We start from the raw sequence: 25,276 nt of genomic DNA, 5'->3' as shown, positions 1-25,276 counted from the left end.
GGAAATCAGAATTAACCCACCACATAATGAAAAATAAAACGGTAAACCATTGGTTCTATAAGCCTCAATCTTTCTGTGAAGTACAGCTCCAGTCTTTCTTAACCTTCGGCACTGGGTGAAGGTGAGTGGCCAGCGTCGGGTCCTGGCCGCTGTATCCCTAGGGCAAGAGCCCCTCCCCCCAAACACTGGAATGAAGGCTGAACGATGCAGCGGAAAGAAACGAGAATCGGGAAGGAAACGGCATTGTGGCCTGTGGTAAGGACACTGTCAACTCATTCTGGCAGGTAACTTCGGCACTGAGACAATTTGCGTAGCTCTGAACGCGGCAGTGTAATTAGCAAGGGGGGGGGGGAACGGAACAATGCGAGTCCCATTAACTTATCTGGTCACCAGGCATGCAATTACATTTTCGGGTTAAGTGCACTAATGCAATTCCGGGGTCTTCCAATTGCAACTTGAGTGCGAACCACTACATGAGGGGGGGGGAGAAGGTCATTAGCATTCTACAACAATATGAGGCGCAACCGGAAGAAGACGGTACACACCGAACTGCGTACAGGGGAAGTCAGGAGAGGACTAATATGGTAAAAGAGAGGGAGTTTGAAGACAAACGGAAATTAGCAGGAACGATAAGAAGTGGATCTGTTTCACGTGTAGCAAACGGAAAGGTTGGAACCACATACTGAGGTATCAAAGAACCAATATTAGGTGGAACGAGATTCTGCACAAGATGTTTAGGAGTGGCGATGAAGGAATGAGTATTAATGGGACAGTAGGGTGCATGAGTGAACAGCAAAGGCAGAGAATTTATACAGAGTGTCCAAGAAGGAAAGGTATGTATTATGGGAGGTCACAGTATCGGTCACTCTAAGAAAGAAAGTATATATACGAGGGTTGGAACTTTAATAGTGGCAACTATTTATTTACAACCGATACAAAATAGATGCATGTTTCGAAGTTTTACTGTCCTTCAATGTAGTCACCAGCATTGTGTACAACCCGTTGCCAGAGATGTGGAAGTCGTAGGATACCTTTAGCAGCGCCTATTGTGTTGATGGTTCGAATGGAGCGGTCTACTGCCTGAAGAATCTCTGGAACAGTTCTGAAGCGAATGCCACAAAGTGGTTTCTTCATCTTAGGAATCAAGTCGAAGTCACAAGGGCTTAAGTCCGGGGAGTATGGTGGATGGTACAGCACTTCCCAGCCCCATCCAACGAACAAATCAGCCACAGCTTGTCTTTTCTGCATTTCTGTCAAATCATGCGGAACCCATTGTGATGCAATTTTTCTCATGCCCAGGCGTTCCTTCAGAATGTGAAGCACAGCCGTATGCGCTAATCCTGTCTCTCGGGCCAGCTCACAAATAGTATGGCGTCGATCACTCGCCAGTAACGCGGAAAGGGCATACACTTCTTCACTGACACTAGGACGACCTGGTCGAAGCATGTCTGCCACATTTTGGCGTCCCTCATTGAAGGCTTTTACCCACCTTGCCACTGTTCTGTAAGGCAGTGCAGATTCCCCGCAAGCCTCTTGAAGACCTTGATGACACCGTCGTGCTGTACGGCCTACGGCACATTCAATCTTTATCCAACTCCATTTTTACTGTTTCGAAAACATCGTGACAACACTACATTAGACCGCCGGCTAACATGAGGCTCTATTCTTCTCGTCACTGCGCATGCGGGTGATGTGGGAAGGGAGAGTCCATTTGCTCTGAGGCAAGGTACGTATGTAACTAACGTGGGTATAAGCGACATTATTTGGTTCCATTGCATGGCGTCTCTTCAGCAGTGTTGCCACTATTAAAGTTCCAACCCTTGTATGTGTATGTGTATATATATATATACACACACACACACACGTGTCCTATTCCGAACGGTTTCCGAGATAGAGCTATTTCACTGTACAGTACACTGCACACACGAGAAACACGCCGTGTCCTCAAACGAGTTGCAAAGTGCATTGATGTGGACGGTGGAATTTTCGAAAAGTACATTATACCAGGGCCGGTCACGGTAGCCGAGCGGTCTAAGGCATGTACTGTCTTCACTCGCTCGGAAGCCGGGATCGTGGGTTCAAATCCCACACAAGGCATGGGTGTTTGGTGTGTGTGTATGCGTTTATTCTGTGTTTGTGTTGTCTTGCGACGAGCTGATCGCCCGTCCAACGAGTCCTACCGCCTGTGAAAAAATGACCAATGAAACTAAGAAATCATCAGCCCTATGCTCCAAAGCGGGGGAGAACTGCATCAAATTTGTTATTCGAACAATAAATACCAGTATTAGAAATAGTACAAAATCTCTTTCTTATCAACAGTTTTGGAATTGTATAGTGAAACTGCTCGACCTATGAAACCAGAATAGGACACATATTCATTTGTTTCTTAGAATGACCGGTACTATGACCTCCCAGAATATTGACCTTTCCTCCTGGGACACTCTGTATATGGTTTAATATAAAACATAAATGGGAGAAGACAGTACTGAAGCTTAAGGGTGAAATATAAATAACTTCAGAAGACCAGTAATCAGTTAGGGTAATGTATAATTAAAACGCCGATGTACAACATGCGTTCTATAATACAGAAATTGTAACCTCAGCGGAATAACGGGGCTTAGGAGCCAGGGAGTGAAAATTCCGACACCCAAAACGTAAACTGTAACGGACCTCCAAGTATTCACTCACGAATTACTACCTACGCGGAACAGATAATTTCTTGAATAGTACACAGTTGCTCCGCTACTCGAGATATCCTCCCCCTTTCATATAATACTATGGCATGCAGACCCGTTGCTAAGAAACGACCGCGAAATAAGCGACGTTACAGTTTAAGCCAAGTTGCTCGGTGGGACGAAACTGGCCACGGCCCCCTATCTCGAAATCTGCACACATGTACAATTCTAGACAAAGCCAAGCAGATCGCATCGTTTTTCTTGTGTTTGAAAAATCCAAATATTTATGCTGCTTCCGGTTCGTGTAAGTTCACATCTTCCCTTCTTGTTACTGCTCTGAACCGTTTTTTTGTCTTCTCGTCTGCTGCCTAAAAGCATAAAAATTAAAACATAGAAAAACTACTCGTACATTTTTCCTGTAGTTTTGCATGGGTGCGAAATTTGGTCGCTGGCATTAAAGGAAGACTAAAGACTGTGTTAAGGAGAATATTTGAACCCAAAGCGGATGAAACAACAGGAGACTCGAGAAAACTCCACAATGACGAGCTTCATAACTTGTACTATTCACCAAATACAATAGTCAAATCAAGGATGAGATGGGTGGAGTATGTAGCGAGAATGGGGACAAAGAGGGATGTATACAGGGTTTTGGTGGGGAATGTTAGAACGAAGGAGACCACTAGGAAGATGTAGATGTAGGGGGGGGGATAATATTAAAATTGATCTTAGAGAAATTGGATGGGGTGATATGGACTGAACTGTTCTGGCTCAGGATAGGGACCAGTGGAGGGCTCTTGTGAACACGGTGATGAACCTTCGGGTATCATAAAATGTAGTGAAATTCTTAAGTGGCTGAGCGACTGGCGGTTTCTCAAGGACTCAGCTCCACGGAGTCAGTCCGTCAGTAATATCAGATCGATATTCCTGTCTTTACAAAATCCAAACGTTTATCACACTTCCGACTTGTATGCGGTCCATTCAGATTCAGGTCAGCACTTCTCTTGTTTACGGAACGGTAGGGAACTGCCGGATGTCCGCATTATTCCTGTTTCGCTAATTCACCATCAGCTAGGACGCTACTCTCGCGATGACGTCACACGGACACTCACCGGGGCGGAACTCAGTGCAGAGGCAGTGTAGCGTGGTAAGACAACAATCTCACCATTATGCAACTTACGCTACAGTGCTTGGGTTTACTGACCTACATTAGATTCTGCTACAACAGTATCCGGCGTATTAAGTACTGTACAAAATGAAACTTATCGCCTGGTATCGCGTAGTAAGTACTGTACAATATGAAACTTATCGCCTGGTATCGCGTAGTAAGTAACAGACCACTGTATGTCGTGGTGCAAGGGCCGAGAAGACCCACCCCTTATACGAAACTTATCGCCTGGTATCGCGCAGTAAGTACTGTACAAAATGAAACTTATCGCCTGGTATCGCGTAGTAAGTACTGTACAATATGAAACTTATCGCCTGGTATCGCGCAGTAAGTAACAGACCACTGTATGTCGTGGTGCAAGGGCCGAGAAGGCCCACCCCCTTATACAAGTACTGTACAAAATGAAACTTATCGCCTGGTATCGCGTAGTAAGTACTGTACAATATGAAACTTATCGCCTGGTATCGCGTAGTAAGTACTGTACAAAATGAAACTTATCGCCTGGTATCGCGTAGTAAGTACTGTACAAAATGAAACTTATCGCCTGGTATCGCGTAGTAAGTACTGTACAATATGAAACTTATCGCCTGGTATCGCGTAGTAAGTACTGTACAATACGAAACTTATCGCCTGGTATCAAATATACAACTACTTAACTGCTTACAGGCTCTGAACTTCAGTTTACACCACAGCACACAAACAAAACTGCATCAAAATTACGTCACGTGACATAACTTTCCACACTCCGATTAACGGATTTCAAAATAAAATAATTTTTTTTTGGTAAGACTGTTTATTCAAAATATGTTTACGTACGACTTTGTGTTCCGTTTTTTGCAGTCTATGTGTAACGTCGGCCAAAATTCTCTCGTAGTTCTCTCTTTATTGTCACTAAATGTTTCGGCCTTCAAGAATTGTCTCTTCTCCATGTCGTCCAGACCGGCTCTGGAGGTCCACCCAACCTCCTATTCAATGGGCACCGGGGACTCTTTCCCTGGGAGAATGCGGCCGCGGCGTGAAGCTGACCACTCACCTCCAGCTAGTTCCAAGGTAAAGAAAATGTGGATCTGTAAATCCACTCGCCCAGACGCCTTCATGTCGTAGTGCTCAATTAGTTAAGCACAGGGACAACTTTAGCTGTACGTTACATGTTTCGGCCCAACCGGCCTTCAACATGTGTACGGGTCGCTGTGATGAAGGGAATCCGCTGCCCACTGTAGTGTTGTCCTGCTTTTCTCATGTAGTCTCTGATCAATTCTAGAGTATGAGTGTTAACCAACCGTTGCTATGCACGAGTTTGCCTTACCTGTAGTATGTGATGGGTTACATTAAAGTTTTATTTTAAGGTACATTTCGTAGACAAACAGCGATCAGAACTAGCGGACGTTAGACTACACGCCGGACTCGGGACAAGTGCTGACCGGTTTACTTCTTTCATAGCCTAGACAGGCAGGTCCACTGACACATAAGTAACATCGTGTTTCACAAGAATTCATTTCCACTGCAAAGAAGAAAAGTAATCAGATGAAACCGCTAATTTATGCGGGATGCCGATTTTTTTCTTTCTTTTCCGGTACGGTAAGTCATTTCGGATTACCTAAGAGTTACTGAATTATCGCCGAAGATGCGAGAAGGCCGCGCCATAGCTCAAGCGGTTAGTCGCTGGCTTTCCACCGCGGCGGCCCGGGTTCGATCCCGGGTCTGGTCAAGTGGGATCTGTGGTGGACAAAGTGGCGCTGGGGCGGGTTTTCTCCGAGTACTTCGGTTTCCCTGCCAATCTTCATTCCACCAAATTCTCCATCATCATAATCACCCGGGGCATGGTACAATAGGCCAATCAGTGGCCGCAGTGCCGAGTGGACCCAGTTGGACTCCACCCCCCACTCAGCGAATTAAAAAAAAATGCGACAATTCCGTATCCCTGCCGGAAATACTCGTAATATTATCAAACACCTTACAATTCTTAAAATGTCCCTTGTTAATGACGAATTTCCTTGTGGTCCAGACATAACACCTGAGATGAGAACCCCGGTCCGGATGTCGCGTAACGCAATATCCAGGGGAATTTTAAGCGACGTAATTCACACACAGGAAAACTAAGTATATGTTGCTGTCTCGTCACCAAAACGCAGGGCAAAATCAAGACATAAAGATAGGGAACAGATATTTTGAAAATGTGGCACACTTCAAATATATGGGAACGGCTATAACAAACCAAAACCTGATTCAGGAGGCAATTAAGAGGCGACTGAATTTGGGTAATGCTTGCTACCATTCAGTCCAGAACCTTTTGTCTTCTAATATGTTGTCCAAAAACATAAAAATTAGAATATAGAAAACCATAATTTTGCCTGTGGTTGTGACTGGGTGTTAAACTTGGTCTCTGACATTAAGGGAGGAACAGAGACTGAGAGTGTCTGAGAACAGGGTGTTGAGGAGAATATTTGGACCGAAGAGGGATGAAGTGACAGGAGGTTGGAGAAAACTGCATAATGAGAAGCTTCATAACTTGTACTCTTCTCCAAGTATAATTAGAATGATGAAGTCAAGGTGGATGAGATGGGCAGGACATGTAGTACGAATGGAGCGAAGAAGAATGCATACATGTATAGGATATTGGTAGAAAAGCCAGAAGGAAAGAGCCCAATGAGAAGACCAAGACGTAGGTGGGTGGAAAATATTAAAATGAATCTTAGAGAGAGAGGATGAGATGGTATGGATTTGATTGATCTGGCTCAGGTTAGGGAACAGTGGAGGGCTCTTGTGCACACGGCAATGAACCTTCGGGCTCCATAAAGTGCTGGGAAGTTCTTGTGTACCTGCACAACTGGCAGCTTCTCAAGGACTCAGCTACATGGGTGAGTAAATTTACAATTACGTAGGTTCATGTCAACGGAGTACGAACTTATATAAGTTACGAAGTCTTAATGATCCTGGGTAATTACCGATTCTTATAGTACTAATGGTACAATAGGCCAGAAGCGGATGCAGTACAAGGGACTTAGTCCCACCCCACTAGCATTAAAAAATTATATTACTACGATTAACCGCCTGTGGTCTAGTGGTCAGAGTTACTGGCTATAGACCCACAGGTCCCGGGTTCGATTCCCGACGCTACCAGATTTTCTGAGAAGTAGTTGGTCTGGAGCGGGGTCCACTCAGCTTCGTGAGGATAATTGAGGAGCTATTTCAAGGAAATAGCGGCTCCGGTCTAGAAAACAGAGACTAACGGCTTTGGTTGCGCTGAGCACGCAACATCTGTCCGCAAAAGTTGATAGTAACTTCGCCCTCAAGTGGGGGTCGCTCAGTCGGTATAGTTCGCTTGCGGACTACAGGCCACGGAGTTTTCTTATATTACTAAGATCTACTTTTAATTGCACAGCTTATATATAGACGAATGAGAAGGGAAGTTGATGATATAGGTTATATGTTTCAAGTAGGATATTATTAAAAAAGGAGGGGCTAAGGAATCGAATAAAAAGAATCCTGAAATCTGGAATATTCTCTTAACCCTTTCAAGCATGCAATTCGTCTAAAATGTTTAAATCTCAGATCCTACCTCTCCGAAAACATGTGCGTCTCAGTTATGAAAACCAATCTGTCAATGCTCCTTTGGGAAATACTCTGTCTGGGGTCTTAGAGTAAAGACGGTTAAGTCACTAACGTCACGCCTCAGCAGAAGACAGGCAACTTTATACGTCCACGTACTGACTGTGCACTCACCTATCACTGAGCGAAAGGTTCTGTGCTCGGAAACGTTATCTGGTTTTTATTTGAACTTTAAATGACGAGAATTTTATGACGCGCGGTGGTTATGCAGAGTAATATCTTCTGGGACATAACGCCGTGTAATCCGTAAGTCAACTGACGTTTCGGAAGAACCCGTCTCCTCCATCTTCAGGGTCGAAGTACAATATAAGCAAGAAACCAGCATGAAGCAGGTAGCAAACAGAGCTGATTGCTGTCTCGTGCTTAACTTTCAACGGACTACGCGAAGTTATATCCCAAAAGTCAAAACTCTTAAAAAATCGAATAATTTACAGTATCCCGTCACCAATCCATTACGACAGGTGTAACCGTAAATGTATGTTATCCTATCTGCGTTCCGTGGAGCGTGGCTGTTGTCAAGATGTTATCCAACTGAATAGTATTCTACAGACAGCCTATCCATCAATGTTAATACGTAACTCACCGGTCTCATTTCTGCATCACTACGGCTTTATTTCTTGTTCCATTCATCCCGAGGAGGATCAAATAAAGGCGTTATTAGAATTCCTAAATTTTGTAGCAAGAGACACTATGCTGCAAGCCGGAAGGTCACGGGCTCGATTCCAGACATCATTGGATTTTTCATTTAAACTAATCCTTCCCTGGGGCCGACTCAGCCTCTAACAGAAATGAATACCAGGAATATTGTTGGAGGTAAAGGGCGGCCGGTGGGTAAGGATGACAACCTCACCGCCATCTGTGAGCAGACTGTCTAGAAAACGTAGGAGCCTCGACGTCTCACAACCCTACGGGCCTCCACGGCCTCTTATAGGGATAGCTTTACCTTTTACTGGAAATTCTGAAGACCGCTGAAGTAAGCTGCTTGTTAGCCCGTGGCACAGCTCAAGCGGTTAGTCACTGGCTTCCCACCTCGGCGGCCCCGGTTAGGTCATGTGGTCAAAATGGAGCTGTGGCAGGTTTTCTCCGAGTACTTCGGTTTCCCTGTCAATCTTCATTCCACCAATTGCTCCACAATCACCCTCACCTATCATCTGGGACTGGTACAACAGGCCAGAAGTGGCCGCAGTACCAAGCGGACTCAGTCTCACCCCACTAATAATAATAATAATAAAGCTGCTTGTTATGTCGCCTTCGAATGTATATTTACCTACATGATCTACATGTGAAGAGTTGTGTAACGTTCGTTTTGCTCTGGCATCAGTATCATTAATTAAACAAATTCACGATACAATAAAAAGTCACGCATTACAAGCCGTAACCAGAGTAAGAATTAAAAATATTATGGTGAAGTGCACGGACTCTCTGATCTACCGACAAATAATTGATATAAATCAGTCACTGATGTCAGAGGGTTGAAGTATTCTGTGAAACGGAGAACATGTTGTATAAACATGTCGCCTTCTGTTCTTCAGCTGTAAATCAACCGTGTTCTCGGGAATGCGAAAAATCAAACGGGATTACATCCCACGGGAATTATTCTGAAAGCGGCTCTGAAATAAGGCCGGATCACATACTCACTCCACGTACGTTCCATCTGCTATATGTACAATTATGCGTCGTCGGCATTTGTAATATGTATACAAAAATATATTTTCAACAATATGCGAACATGCCACAATATCTACAGAATTCCACACAACCATGTAATAAGCAGCATCAATGATATTGTGACATAACGCCTAAAAGCTGGAATAGTTCACTGCTAGGCAACGTCTCGGTAAACACATTCCCGCGCACAACAATAGAAGAGCGGTGTTTTCTGTGGTTAGCGCCGCTCTCGTTGCTACGCAACGGTGCGGTAAACACATCTCTGCTGCAGTGAATCAACACCCAACAGTACAGGAAGCGATGTCTTCTGCGGGTGCCGCCCCGAGGCTATATAACAAGAATTTCAAGCAGCTAAACTCAGACTGAGAGAGTATCCGGGGGTGCCATAATTGAGAAAAACTGGCAAAGAAGGAATTAGGCTTCAAAGTGTACGGAAGTTACAGTGAGACTATTATGAATCCGTTGTCAGGATAAGACTAGTGGAGACTGCAATAGACTGAGGACACTAGTGGGTGTAACAGTGGACTGTAAAGTGTGGAAATAGCGACAGAGCTGTAGTTACGAACTGAGAGTATAAGGTGTCAATAAATCCAACCATCCAATCCAAAAGCACACCACCTACACGTGACAATAAGACTAAAGTACGTATCTTTCTTAAAGAAATACAAGATATAATTCAGTCGTCCAAAAGCGTATCCATTTTCACCAAAATGTAATCGCGTTTCACGATAAAAGAAAATACTCGCAACTTCTTCGCTGACTAACAATGGCCTCCCAGTGACTGATTTACGTACATAAGACCACCAACAGAGTGCAGCACCTGCCGGCTGCAATACAGAGATTTCTTTTTATTTATTTTATGATATTTACAATCTACTCATAATGTACTAATTATTAATAATTACTAAGAGTAATAAGCAAATGTTAGGGCGTTGTGTGGCTTGTACCATCCACTGCTGGGTCATCCTCCGTTACCTAGAATAGGTCTTCTGGCCATTGACGTTTGAGTCTTCTGTTCACTAAGGGTTGGACGGCGAGTTCTTTTATTAGTTGGTTTTCATGGTCCACAATGCGGTTTCTGTATTTGATGGCTTGTTTGTTCATGACCTCATTTATATAAACTCCAAGATCTTCGTGGAGAGTTTGATTTTGATACGAACCATGGAGCGTTAGTTATGTAACGTAGTGTTTTTTGACCGGAATGTTTGTAGGATTTTAGTGTTAGATGGTTTGCTACAGCCCCACAATTCTATACCGTACGTCCATATGGGTGTGAGTATAGTTTTGTAAAGGAGACGTTTATTTTCCAATGATAGCTGTGATTTTTTTACCAATTAACCAGCTCAAGTTTCTCACTTTTGTTGATAGTTGTAATCTCTGGGCCCGGATATGGGTCTTCCATGTGAGCTTTTGATCAAGGTGAAGTCCAAGATATTTGGCTGTAGATTGTATAAGGACTGGTGCATTGTTTATTGTGATTTGTGGGTACGTGCTTCGTTTTGTGGTGAATGTTATTTGCACTGATTTTTCGACATTCACTGTGATTTTACAGAGTTCTGGCCAATCTTGCAGGGCATTGAGGTATTGCTGTACAATTTTTGCTGCCCTATTAGGATTTTTATGAGAGGACAGGATTGCAGTGTCATCTGCAAACATAGCCAATGTTATGTGTGCTTGGGGTATGTCGGATGTATAGATTAGATATGTGGAAACCCCGAACTGATGGGGTAGTAGGCGGGGTGTGTATTTCAAATTTTGACTTGAAAATGGCGGCCGGTTAAGTAAGATTTTGTCAACAGCTAGATTTGACAAGATATTTTTTAATAATACAGAGATGGGCGCCATTAGGAGACCGCGCGTTAATCAGCGACCTTCAGTTATCAATGTTTCGGACGAATCTCCTGCTTGCATCCATATAAATTAACAAAGAATCTCATCTCAGACGTTCGCATTGAGGATCTCAAATTTCATATAAACTACAGGCAGTAACTCCAGGGAGTCCAGTTCCTTTTGAAAAGGCTGCCACAGCCTGTACGATTCGTACGCATCAACGTAATAAAATGGATCTGAAGAATTTTCCGGGGTGTAATGCTGTTTAGGCTGCAGAAGTCCGAAGGCAATTCGAAGGAACGTACTGCCTCCATCTTCAAGACTGAAGATAAAGCCAAGCAAGAAACAATACGGCAAACGGAACGCTGTTCGCTGTTGGTTGGAACAATTCGACTCAAAATTGCTGGGTAAATTTCCTTACACGTACTGTTCTAAATTCCGAGTTCGCTGTCAACGAAGAAGGAACGAATTAGAGTGAAGGGAGGGAGGTGTTTAGGTAACAGACACGAAGTTCAGTGTAATATTCAGTTCCAAAGAACACGACAAACTGCCGTAACTTTCTTGTAGTGTTTAAAACTCCATGAAGTAAAGAAACACAATAATATTGTAAAGGTAAAGTTGTCCCTGTGCTTAACTAATTAAGCACTATGCCATGAAGGTGTATGGGGGAGTGGATGTATAGATCCACATTTTCTTGACTTCAGCATTAGTTGGAGGTGAGTGGTCAGCTTCACGCCCCGGCCGCTTTGCCCCGAGGAAAGAGACCCCCGTACCCATTGCATAGGAGGCTGGGTGGATCTCAAGAGCCGGGCTGGACGACGTGGAGAAGAGACAATTCTTGATCCTATCGGGACTCGCCCTCCGAACCCTTGGTCGGAAAGCCCGCAGCCAGTCGCATTACCGACTAAGCCATCCCCGTAAGGTGCGATCCTTAACAGGCCTACACACTTGTACGTCCCACGTGTTTCCAGTGTAAAAGTCCCTTGTCCAAGGGTACTTACATGACGTTGATTTTTACGAAAATCGAAATGACCCTACAGTTTTTGTACTGGCCTCTTGTATCAAATTTCTGAAACATGCGGTCTCTACCTTACATGTTCGGTTCATGCACAGAATAACAACAACAATGTGGAAAGGCGACGAGCATTTCTGTACTTCTGGATGGGCAGGGTAGTTGAGTAGCCCAGCCTGTGGTGTGTGTGCCAGCAACCATCACACACCTCAGCTATTTCTGTCTGAGGAATTCCAGAAATAGAAACGTGGAGCCGACCGGCTTACATGTACGACGCCGGTTCTTCAGCTGCTGCTACTGCGGGGTTAGCCGGTATGACATCACTCCCCCGCGCGGGCACGAGGCCCTCAACACATTCACAATGCATTTCTTTAGCAGTTCTTCAATCCCAAACGCACACAGTATTACGCTACAAGCCGGAAGGTCGCAGGATCGAATCCCGATGAGGTCACTGGATTTTTTTTTTCAATTTATCTAATCCTTCCAGCCGCACTACGGACCTGGGGATCGGCTCAGCCTCTAACAGAAATGAGTACCAGGAATCTTCTTGGGGATAAAGGGCGGCTGGCACGTAAGGCTGACAACCTTACCGCAATCTATGAGCCGACTGTTTAGAAAATGTGGGAATCTCAACGTCTCACAGCCCTATGGACCTCCACGGCCTGTTACAGGGATACCTTTACTTACGGAAAACAATTATCTCATGATAACTGGAGGATTCTTAAGTGACATATAACGTGAAGTATCTTAATTCAAGTGAGAGCAATTTCGCGGATTGCACGTGTGGTAAAAGTCATTTTATTTCATTATTTGTGTCATAATCAATGACTGTACGTCAAGATCATACAGCGCCGAATGGTATTATGACTAACGAATGATGAAATGGCTGAGTACAGTAGCCGCGATCTAAGTCATGAACTGTCTTAGCTCGTTCAAACGCTGGGATCTTGGGTTCGAATCTCACTAGAGGGATGGACGTCTGTATGTGTTTACTCAGTGTTTGTGTTGTCCTGTGTAGGTAGCGCCCTTGAGACGAGCTGATCCCCCGTCCAAGGGGTCCTACCGTGTATAGGGATTAAGAAACTGAAAAAGCGGCCTATGTCCAGCCATGGATAGAATGGTGAAATGGAAGAGGGGAAAGAAAGCGGCCCCCCAAAGGGTTCTGGCGGTGGTGTACTTACACTTGGAATTACTGAGTTTAACTTCGCCCATCGTTTGGTATTATAAAGAAATACGTTTCGGAAGCTCAATCTGTTTCCGTCCTCAGGTGAGGGGATGAGAGACATCTACTCTGTTGACTCCGTCTGAAAGAGTCAAGCCCAGTCATTGGTCCGGTGATTTCTATCGGACCCATAGGAGTAGGTGTCTCCCATTCCATCACCTGAGGGGAACATATTCAGTTTCCGATATGTTTTCTTCAGAATACCGAACGATGAACAAAGTCCAAAGCCTCCATAATCCCGAAAGCGTCCTCACCTCAGATAGTATCCCCGCACTTGCATTCAGGAACTGAGGAAGTCCACGCAAAACCTCATTCATCTGGTCTCCGAGCAGGGACTTTAACCCGGAACAGTCCTAATACTTCAATGCAATATTCGAGAACGAACGTTTAAAAACTCGAAGAATCGTTTACGTCGCTACGTTTCGTCATACGTCAGGATAGCAATTTCTGAAACAGCTACACGCACGCCTAGGCCAAGGAGAACTATTAGGGACCCGAATATATACGTGGCTCTGTCGTAGGGCAGAGTTGTCCCTGCTCCTAATTAAGAACGACGCCATGAAGACGCATATGGAGTGGAGGTACAGATCCAGCGTTCTTGACGTTGGCAGCAGATGCATGTGCGTGGCTTGCTTCACATCCAGGGAAACAGCGCCCGGTACTCATTGCAAAGGGGACTGGGTGGGCCCTCGAGGATGTTTGGACGTCGTGGAGGAGACTGAAAACCTGCCGGGAATAGAGCTCAGATCCCTCGGCCATCGTGCCCATTTCCTTTCTAGGCCGACTGGGTTATCCCGGCTCTGAAGTGAACGTAGAGCACAAAACAACTTTTTGGGCCGTCGGAAGATAAAAGACGCGGACGGCCTTTAAAGAAGAGACTACAAGCTGATAAATCCTGAGGTCGGAACATGTAATTTATCAGTCAAAAGTCGTGACGAGTAGAAAAAGCTGATGCTCTAAGCAAGCAACTCTGGGATATGATGAAATAGCGCAACCATAAAAATATAAAACAACAGAAAGTGTCAGACTTTCACCGAAGTACGAATATGGTCTTATAGCAAGATCAGTACATTTTGTTAGCTCATATTTCCTGAAGAGGCCACAATACAAGGACGAAACACCGGATGTCCTAAAAACATAAAATAACTCTTAATTAAGACAACTTAAATTACGTCACACAACCGCAGTTATTCTTATTATTATTTCTTTTCCTGACAGAAATGCTCCTCCTAACAAGTTGAACATTAATTTAATTTGTGACTATTACTGGTTAGCTCAGTTTTTGCAGTCCTTGTCCGTGGTTTTCTGTTTATTAGTCGACGATGATGTCAGAGACAGTTGTATGGGGACAAGTCAATTACTTAGCATGCCGTAACAGCCAAGGCCATAGTGGGGTGTGGTAGAAAAAAAATTGAAATCATATCGTTTCGTTTATGAAAGTTATCTTCAGTTCTTCGAAACGCAAAGCGCCAGAAAGTAAGTCTTCATTATTACTGTCCCTTTTATCCCTCATCTCGTTGCTCTCCCCGATCTTCTTTTCCTTCTCTTCCTCCATGTCTCTTCTTCTCCTCTTCTACGTACTTCATTCAATCTTCTTCCCTTTCATCTTTCAACAGGCTCCTCTCAAATTCCTCCATACCCTACTGCTGACCCCTCACTTTTTTCCTTCACCTCTTCTACTTCGTATCTTCTCCATTTCCTTCTATTTCCTTGCATCTTCCTCGTATTATTCTTCTCCTTCGATGTCCGGACCTGTACAGTTGTTAGTTCGGGGTATGAAGTGCTTACATACACATCTGTCCTCCTGTAAAAAGCAAAAGTTCTACCGAAAGCTTTTACGTTATGTTCCGGTCTATACAGCGGGGTTAAAATTGTACCTACTAAGTTGTGGCCAATTCCTATCCACTGTTTCCATTACAGTAAATTTCTACTGCATGCCAACTGACAGTCACGTGACCTGCAATCGCCATACATTCTTACTGCCTCTATTATTATTATTAGAGGGGGTGGGTTTCCCCACGCACTTAGACCAGTTATTGATCCATTGTGCGTCCCCCTTTAATTTCTACTGTCGCCATACCCTACCGGCACTGGTGCGTGCTATCAGCCCCGTTCAGCCAAAGAGGTTGGCCGTCGGTACTTGATATTTCCCCCATCTACCAGAGGCATTGGAAACTACTTGGGCGGGAAACTTGCCTAATTTTGCTCAGAGGTCTCCTAGAGACATGAGGATCTTTTACGTGCCGTAAATCTACGACACGGGACCCATGGCTTAAAGTCCCTCCCGGAGGACTTGTTCCCTGAATTTTTCCGCCCTTAAAAATTCCACGACCTCCGCCGGGTTTGAACCCGCGTACCTTGAGTCATGAGGTGGGAACGTTACCCCTAGACTACGGAGGCTGCTTACTGCCTCTAACTTTTCATACATAACCTCAAAATTTCTCTTCGCGATTAGATTCATAATCTTTTCATAAAACCAAAAATTACATATATAATCTGTACACATGCTTATGATGCAGCATCTGCATACCAGACTTAAAATGGGTAGGTTATAAACGCAGGAGCCTCTAGCAATTGCAACGGGAATTTTAAAGATGCTATTGTTACAGATGCATTTTTCATAATCACCTAAATATATAAATAAATTCGGCGTGTCGTATAAGATTATTTTGGCTGGGTTAAATTCCAACGAGAAAATGTTACGGCGATTCACGCACGCCCACGAACTTCACTTCGATGCACGTATATTATGGCTCTTGTGGAACAGTTCGAAATCCCAATTTCACTGAACACGCAGGCTATGAATTTCAGAAGCTCCCGAAAGGACATTACGTTTGTAACAGGATACTAAAACTGATCTGAACAGCTGCATTACGTGCGGTTGATAGGTATATGCATTTCCGATATATGACGATTTGCCGCTGCGCTTAATTAATTAAGCAATTAAGTACAACGCCATAAAAAGGTACAGGGAGTGGCAGTACAGCTATACAAGTCTTGACCTCGGCGTTATTTGGAGGTGAGTGGTCAACTTCATGCTCCGGCCAGTTTAACCGCAGTATCCACTGGATTGAAGACTACGTGGGACCCAGACCATGAAGGGGCAAAGCGGTAGAGTAGTTGGTTGAGGCACTATGCTACAAGCCGGAAGGTCGGGGGGTTCGATTCCCGATGAGGTCGTTGGATTTTCAATTGATCTAATCCTTCCTGTCGCACTATGACCCTGGGATCGACTCAGCCTCTAACGGAAATGAGTACCTGGAATCTTCTTGGGAGTAAAGAGTGGCCCGCGCGTAAGACTGACAACCTCAGCGTCATCTTTAACCCGGCTATTTAGAAACTGTGGGGGCCTCGACGTCTCACAGCCGTATGGGCCTCCACGTCCTGCTATAGGGATAGCCTTAACCTTTTTTTTTATTTCCCCACTCCACAAATATACAAAACAACTCTTGTTAAATGCAACACCAAGTATATAGTAGTCATTGCTAATTTTGGGAAGTAATCTACAAGTGTTCGAAAGTAAATGTTCAACCGTATCATTTTGAAAACGAAACCCAAGTAACTGACAGGCTGTCCAGTTCTGAGTAGCTAACATGCCACGTCAATCACATAAACAGTTTCTTCATGACTCGATCTACTCAGCTGCACGTCACACAACCCGCAGGCTTAAATACACGTGACGTCATTCCTGAGAATTACAACGTTCCATCACAGGCAGATCTGATTTCAGCAAACTTTCATATTACTGAACACCACCACCCAACACACGGCCATTATGGTGATTTCTACACAAAGGTTCTCACAGACAACTTCACACTTGTTTGCACTTCTGTCCTACAGAACGTCTTACAAGTCCCCAACTACAAGGAACACTGGAGTTACCGACATGCGNTATTATTCACTGTTTTCGTCCTATTTGAAACACTGCTCAAAAACAGTGAATCCAATGAGTTTCCCTCATTTGGAGCAACAGCAATTTCCAGCTAGGTAAAACTATAAGGTGTAAGGTATGTGCTTCATTAATTACGCATCATGCCATGAGGTCCTCTGTGAGAGAGGACATATAGCTCCACCATTCATGAACTCGGCACTTGATGGAGGCGAGTAGTCAGCTTCAGACCCCGGCCGCTTTGCCCCCCGAACCCACTGAACACGAGTCTGGTTGGGCTCCAGAGCCGGTCTGGACGCTGTAGAGTAGAGAAAAATCTCATGGCGCTGCCGGGACTCGAACCCCGGCCGTCCGGCCCGTAGCCCCGTCGCTATACCGAGAAAATGTTTTCCCTTAATTCGTACTTAATTTCTCGAGCCCCTACAACAGAAATTAACACGATATTACTCGTACGTTTACACTGCTGTAGTTCGGAATATTTGAAAAACCAGTCGAGTCGCTCCGTCCACATAGAGTACATGGTTTGCCTCGGTATAACACACGTGTTTGCATATGAAAAGCCTTAACATCGCGCAAGAGGGCTTACACACCGACAGTTCCATACAAAACAAATAACTATTTGACAGCTTAAAGTAACAAACAAGGCATGTAAGTGTATTTGCGAAGAGCACCGTCTTCTGGGATATAGCGCCGTGTAGTCCTCTGAGTGTCAACCTCCATCTTCAGGACAGAGTAAGCCAAGTAAGATGCCAGCGTGAGGCCGCGCCATAGCTCAAGCGGTTAGTCGCTTGACTCGTAGTACGCGGGTTCAAATACCCGGCGGAAGTCGTCGAATTTTTAAGGGCGGAAAAATTCAGGGAACAAGTCCTCCGGGAGGGACTTTAAGCTGTGTGTCCCGTGTCGTAACTTTACGGCACGTAAAAGAACCTCATATCCCCAAAGGGGATCACTGAGCCAAAATCCAGGAAGTTTCCCGCCCAACAATAGTCTCTAAGGCCTCTGATAGATGGGGGAAGCATTATAGACACCGCTAAGGAACTCGCTTGCTCGGCGGGACTGATGGTACGCACCATTTATCGGTAGGGTATAGAGACTGGTAGACTATCATAGAGGGAAGCACAATAGATCAAACTGGTCGCAGTGCATGGGGAAACCCACCCTCTCTAAATAACTAACTAGTCGCTGGCTTCCCACCCCGGCGGCACGGGTTTGAGCACGTGTCTGGTCAAGTGGGATTTGCGGTGGACAAAGTGGCGCTGGAACAGGTTTTCTCCGAGTACTTCGGTTTCCCCTGCCAATCTTCATTCCGCCAAATTCTCCATCATCATAATTAGCCGGTGCAGGTACAATAGACCAATCAGTGGCCGACGTGCCGAGTGGACCCAGCTGGACTCCCCCCACCCCCACTATGCGAAGATACCAGCGTGAAAACAGGTGGAAAGCCTTTACGGCCCAGAAGACAGCCCTCTTCATAACCACCGGTGTGATAACCTCAAATCCTACATACATATACGTATTTGCATTTACGCTGTCATTACGTTTGAACATGCGAATTTTAAATGGCTTAGCAAAGTCATGGTACAAAACATTGGTTTCCAACCTGTCAGCGGGGGGGGATTAAGGTGGTTCCAAGCGGGCGTGAAGCCATGAGATTGAATTCTATTTTTAATGTCAAATTCGAGTGAAATAATTATCTGTAGCTGTATTTAATAATCTGTTCCATAAGCGCCTGTAAGAACTGTTAGTCCAGATATTTAAAAAAAAATACATCGATCAGATTTCAAAATTCGTTGCCATTCGTCGGTAAATTGCGGAACGTGAAGGATTTTTATTTAAAAAATGTATTTGTAACCAAATTTCTTGGCTATATACTTATTACAATTTGGTGATCACAAACAAAAGTATACCTATCCATGGCTCTACAGCCCTTGTGGACCTTGGCCGCTTTTTCATTTTCTTAATCTATATACAGTCGGTAGGACTCCTTGGACGGGGGATCAGCTCGTCGCAAGGCCGCTACCTACACACAGACGTCCACGCCTTAGACCGCGCGGCCACTGTGATCAGCACTAACAGAACTACAAAAATGGAGGTGTGGGGGCGCCATATGGGTTCGGTGAAACCCAAAAGTGAGGCTCACATTAAGAAGGTTGGGAGCCAATCGTATAAAGGAACCCACATATTTTCTTTAAAATTTCCCTGGCTTTACGTTTTCCACGTTTATTTCAGGCGATCGCTTCGAAAGCCTAAGATCTAAGATCGACGTTTCGATGCGTCCTTAACATCCACCGTCGGGTTGCTCAGCCTTCAGCGCACCATTACCCATCCCGTTCAGATTCCCTGTTGGGCCTTGCCACCTATCATGGCGTTACTGCGTACCACACCAAGAGATGTTTCATGCTTAAAGTCTTTTCTTTATTGCTAGTGGGGTGGGACTAAGTCCCTTGTGCTGCGGCCACTTCTGGCCTATTGTACCAGCACCAGATGATAGGCGAGGGTGATTGTGGAGCAATTGGTGGAATGAAGATTGGAAGGGGAAACCGAAGTACTCGGAGAAAACCTGCCCCAGCGCCACTTTGTGCATGATAAATCCCACTAGACCAGACCCGGGACCGGGAAGCCAGCGACTAACCGCTTGAGCTATGGTGTGGCCCAATCCTTAAAGTTATAACATATCCTGTGGGTGCACTGGTCACACTGTAGGGGGAGAAAAAAAATGAAAGCAATGGATATGCAATTTCTTAGAAGTCTTCTTTACTGGCGCTACAACCCTCTGTCGGTGTTGGTCTCCTCCACGGTTCCGTAAACTACATTCTCCGGGGGTGGAGGTCGTTAGTCCCACGCCCAACCCCCAACCTGGAGGACCAGGGACTGCACTTCGTCTGGTCCCTATCCTTTGACCTGTCTGACATGGTGGCTCTATCAGGAGTTTACGCTCCCGCCAGAATAGCTCTCCGGGTCATTGTGGCGCATAATCCTCGTCTCCGCGATAATTATTGGGAAGTAATGATGAAAAAATGCACAGAATTGGATACGAACTTTTCAGAAAAGTTGAAATGTAAAATATGTGACAGATCGGTGATTACAATAGTTCGGCCATGTAGACATGATGGGTACAGCAATTACCTGTTTTAGGGAGGAAAAGACCCGTGGGGAGAAAACTGGAAAACATCAATACGAGCGGAAACGGGAAAGAAGTGGGAAATAAAATACTGTGGGGGGTTTCCATCCATCGACTTGCATAAAACTAAACCGTTGCTAGAATAAGACACGGGTGACAAGGAAATGTGCATAGGCCTAACGACGGGCAGATTTTAAATTAAACTCTCAATCCATGTTCGTATCCCGTATCACCAGCCGGAGAGGCAAGCGCATCACCTACTGGCGACACAAAACACGGAAAGAGGGGCCTGTCATATTCCTTCACCAGCCGATGAGGCAAGCGCATCACCTGCTGGCAACACAAAACACTGAAGGGGAGCCTGTCATATTCCTTCACTAGTCGGAGAGGCAAGCGCATCACCTACTGGCGACACAAAACACGGAAAGAGGGGCCTGTCATATTCCTTCACCAGCCGATGAGGCAAGCGCATCACCTGCTGGCAACACAAAACACTGAAGGGGAGCCTGTCATATTCCTTCACTAGTCGGAGATGCAAGTGCATCATCTGCTGGCAACACAAAACACTGACGGGGTGGGGGGGGCTGTCATATTCCTGCTGGCTAGTATGATGCGTACTCACATCTGGATGCTCCTTGACGGGAACGTAAACTTTCTCTGTAAGCGTAGTGGGGGTCCCCTCAGCGTCAGGCAGCACCAGGGGTTCCTTCTTTGCGCCATTTATCTGGAACAGACTCGACCGGACCTTGGCTATTTCTGTAACACAGTAAAAACAGAGGATATTAATTTGTCGTAATCTACTATTACATAGCCTATTATAAGAGGCACAAACATCAGTACCTTCATGTCACAAGCCTACGATATTAAGAGGTAAAGTTGTCCGTATGCTTAATTAATTAAGCATTACGCCATGACGACGTATGGGGCAATGGAGGTATTGCGCCACTATTTTTGACCTCTGTTTCACGCTCTGGCCGTTGGACAGGAGGCTGGGTAGAGCAGGTCTGGACACTGTGTAGAAGAGAAAACCTCTTGCTACCGCCAAGAATCGAATTCGGCCATGAAGCTATAGAGCCTGAGCTATCCCGCTCAAGTTGAGAGGGCGGTGCAATGTGTTTTTTCAAGAGTTCGTGCACTCCTTCATAAGCAGCTCCTGTCGTCACGACATTTTAATTGTTCAAGGGTTCGAAGAATAAGGACAAAGAAAAAGTGAAAGGATATCAAGCCCACGATAATTCATGAGCCATGAGACAGACGGCTCGCGCTGCAATTGAGCAACTCAAGTCTGGCACTTGTAAACAAGGCGCATGTTGTCATTGCATCTAACAATGGGACCTGGAGACTGAGTAAATATTGGGCAAACAATGCATTTGTCATGGCAGGGACGCACTTCTGTACAGTTCAATGGCTGGAAACAGCAGACACTGGGCGCCTCGTGCGAGGCCTTTGTGGACCGAATCAGAAAGTGGGGGGAGACATAAGTGTACAAATAGAAAGGACGGACAAAGGAAGGAATAAATAAATGACATAACAAAGAAAGAAGGAACGGCAACGAAGGAAATTAGTGAAAAGTACAACACAGAAAGAAGAAATGACAGAAGGGAGAAAGATGAAAAGAGAGTGGGAACGAAAGAAATTAAGAGATAGAGAGGTGATGAAGGCGACGAAGAAACGAACAGGGCAAAGGAACAAGCAAGAAATGAAAAAGGACAATAAAGGTAAGAATAAAAATGAATAACAGAACACAAAGAAATAAGAAACATAGACCGAATGAAGAAAACGAAACGAACAACGGAAGAAAAGAAACCAGTTTCAGTTCTGTCTATAGGATGACACGATAGATGAGGAAAAGGAGGAATACATGATATGAGGAAGATGATAAAGATGGATGGATGGACAATGAGAGGAGTGGATGGACGAGGGAAGCAGACGAAAGACAAACAAGGAGAATACAAAGCAGATGACAAGGAACACGATGATGACTTTAAGCGACACCCCTCTAACCCCAATGGTGGATTTAATCCTCCACTCCTCCATACGCCGTTATGGAAGTGCTTTAATTACCCAGGGATAACTTTACCTTATGGGTTTAGCTATCGCTGACAACCGTTTCGGGGTTCCAACATCTGTTTGCCACAACGGAATGAAGACCTAGCCGAGAATACGGCCAGCACTGCGCGTCCTTGCAGCCATAAAGCAGTTTTCATAAATAACCTGGCGTATATCGGAATTTCGTGCTAAGCTCCCTCCTCCTCATGGCGTTCCATATTTATGATCACGCACCGCGACTAATGGGTGAGGTACTTGAGAATAACTGACCATCTTTATGTTGTTTCTTTATGAAATATACTGCCGTCGTGACATCTGAAGGCCGGGCAAGCGATATGACACAACATGCGCTTGGTACGTCTGCCATGTCGTAGGGCCTTAGTGACACCATCTTGTTAGACCTCTTTAGAATACGCAATTGTACAGAGTCGCCTGAACCTCAGTTGTCACATCACGAGAAAACGAAGTCCTGACTGGCGGCCAATTAATGCCACGTATTATAAACAAGGTCTTACGTTTCCTAAAGTAAATAAATTGCTTAGAAGATCTCGTCATCACAGTAAATGCTCAAAATGTCTACAAGCGTACCTTGGTTCGGTTCCAGATCGCAGCAACAAAGCTAGTCACACAAATTTTTTGGTTTCCCAGTGCATATAAGAGTTACGTTTAAACTATACTGTAGGCCATTAGGCGTGCAAAAGCATTCAGTCTAAAAACAATGCACATACCTTAATTAGAATATTTAACTGTTAAAGAAATGCTAGCCATCAACTGAGCTTCCAGTGAGTCGTAATCTTTCCGTTGACGGAGGGTCTTGCCTCGATGTTGATGGCTGTTGAGTGATCAGGGAGGTGGTTGCTAAAGGTTGGGGTGGCTGTGGCCTTTTCTTAAAATGAGACAACAATGAAGTTTGCCGAATCGACTGACTCTTCCTCTCAGGAAAGATTTCTGGCTTCCGAAGAGATGTGCGTCTGTTTCTTTCACTTGAACACTTAGAGCGCATTGTTGGGTTATTAAAGGGTGTAATTTCAATATTGTTGTGTCTCAGAGAACAGGGAGGCCCAAGCAGAGGGAGAGAGACGGGGGAAAGGCCGGTCGGTGGAGCAGTCAGAAAACACATAACATTTATCGATTAAGAAGAAAGCAGTCTTCTGGGATTTGGCACCGTGTATATGTGGTGTTAACCGACGTTTCGGAGGAACGTATCGCCTCCATCTTCATCTTCCACCGAAACGTCGGTTAACACCACATATACACGGTGCCAAATCCCAGAAGACTGCTTTCTTCATAGTCACCGCCGTGAAAGCCTCAAATCTTTATCGATTAAGTTCGCCGTCTTATATGTGCGCGGTTCTTGGCATCCCAAAACAATTACAATAGTAACATCTTAGGTCACTGATAGTGATCACAAATAACCATAACAGATATAATAATGAAAAGTTCGAAATATTGCAAGAATTACCAATTTTTACACAGAGATAAGCGGGCATATGCTGTTGGAAAAATGGCGCCGATAGACTTGCTTCACGGAGGATTCCTAGAAACCTTCAATGTCTTTAAAAACTGCGAAGCGCAATAAAGCGACGTATGCCTATGTCTGACCGCCTCTGTGGTCTAGTGGTCAGAGTGTCTGCCTAGAGATAGAGGTCCGGGTTCGATTCCCGGCGCTGCCAGAATTTCTGAGAAATAGTTTATCTCTAACGGGGTCCGCTCAGCCTCGTGAGGATAACCGAGGAACGATTTCAAGGAAATAGCGGCTCCGGTCTAGCAAACCGAGATTAAGGGCCGTCGAAATCAGTTGCGCTGAACATGCGACACCGTCTGTCCGCTAAAGTTGGGACTAACTTCGCCGACAAGCGGCGGTCGCTCGGTCGGTATAGTTCGCTTGCGGGCTAAAGCCACGGAGTTTGTTTTGATGTTATTTATCGAGGGAAATATCAGTGTGGTTAAGACACAGGACCAGCATGAGCCGAGAGTACGGAGGTAGTGATACGTTATTCTAGGAAGCCTAAGTACCTGGATTATACGGCGTCGAATAGTAAGCTGGATGAATTGGAGAGGATCTGGAAGGAAGCAATACTGACATAATCGGGAACTATAGAGAAAGAAAAGCCATTAAATCCCATACACAGGATAGCATGTATCCTGGCCGGGATTCGAATGGAGACACCTCGGGAATAAGGGCCAGAAGAATCACCCCTACACCAACCCGGCTACTAGACTGGTCTAGAGGTAAACGGCGGGAGAAAATGTGTACGTCACTAGTCTAGAGAACACTGGATAAAACCACGACATGAAGTAACTGGCGAAACCTGTGAAATGTGGCGAAGTCCAAATATTTACGAAGGATAACAAATGAAAATCGCAACCGGCAATGCTTGCTATCATTCTGCTGGGAAACTTATGTCTTCTCGTTGCCATGCGAAGGTAACGATTGGCCCATTCATCTACGCGTATAATTCTGCCTGTAATTTGCATAGGTGTTTATCTTACATTAACAGCAGAAAACACAACGTGGGCGGCTGAATGCTACACGCCCTGCCCATTTTATCCTCCGTGACTTCATCACCCGAATAATGCTTCACTCGTTCACTCATGGAGCTGAGCCCTTCTTGAAAAGTCGCCAACTGTGAAGCGACTCGAGAACTTCCCAGCATTTTATGGAAATCGAAGGTTCCGTAACGTGTACAGAAGAGCCCTCCACTGGCCCATATCTTGAGCCAGATCAATCCAATCCTGTCTCTCTAAGGTCCATTTCAATACACTTGGTAGACCTACGACCACAAAAAAATGAATAAAAGATGTTTAAAATGTAAAAGTTTTTAAAAATAAATTATAAAGATTATAAAAAGATTAGAAAATACTGTTAATAAATACATGGCCGACATACGACCTGTCAGTCAGAACGGAAGTCGGTCGTAAGTCGACGACCAAGTGTAGTGTCCACCCACCTGCGTCTTGGTCTTCCCAGTGGTCTCTTTCATTCTGGCTTTCCCACCAATATCCTATATGCATTCCTCTTCACCCATTCGTGCT

The 25,276-nt window shown here is 44.9% G+C and overlaps 1 protein-coding gene across 2 annotated transcripts in view; it reads right to left on the bottom strand.

Annotated features, from left to right (window-relative positions):
- The window catches only part of LOC111873711 (protein held out wings), a 308,182-nt gene that overhangs the window by 135,078 nt on the left and 147,828 nt on the right, over positions 1-25,276 (bottom strand). For both annotated transcript variants that reach the window (XM_023868645.2, XM_023868644.2), the window contains exon 2: positions 20,814-20,947. In XM_023868645.2, coding sequence (XP_023724413.1) covers positions 20,814-20,947 — 134 coding nt within the window. The remainder of the gene's footprint in view (positions 1-20,813; positions 20,948-25,276) is intronic.

The sequence above is a fragment of the Cryptotermes secundus genome, unplaced genomic scaffold, assembly GCF_002891405.2.
Source record: "Cryptotermes secundus unplaced genomic scaffold, Csec_1.0 scaffold31, whole genome shotgun sequence".
Classification (NCBI taxonomy): Eukaryota; Metazoa; Arthropoda; class Insecta; order Blattodea; family Kalotermitidae; genus Cryptotermes; species Cryptotermes secundus.
Note: the sequence above shows the minus strand (reverse complement) of the source record. Positions and strands in the feature narration are given on the sequence as shown.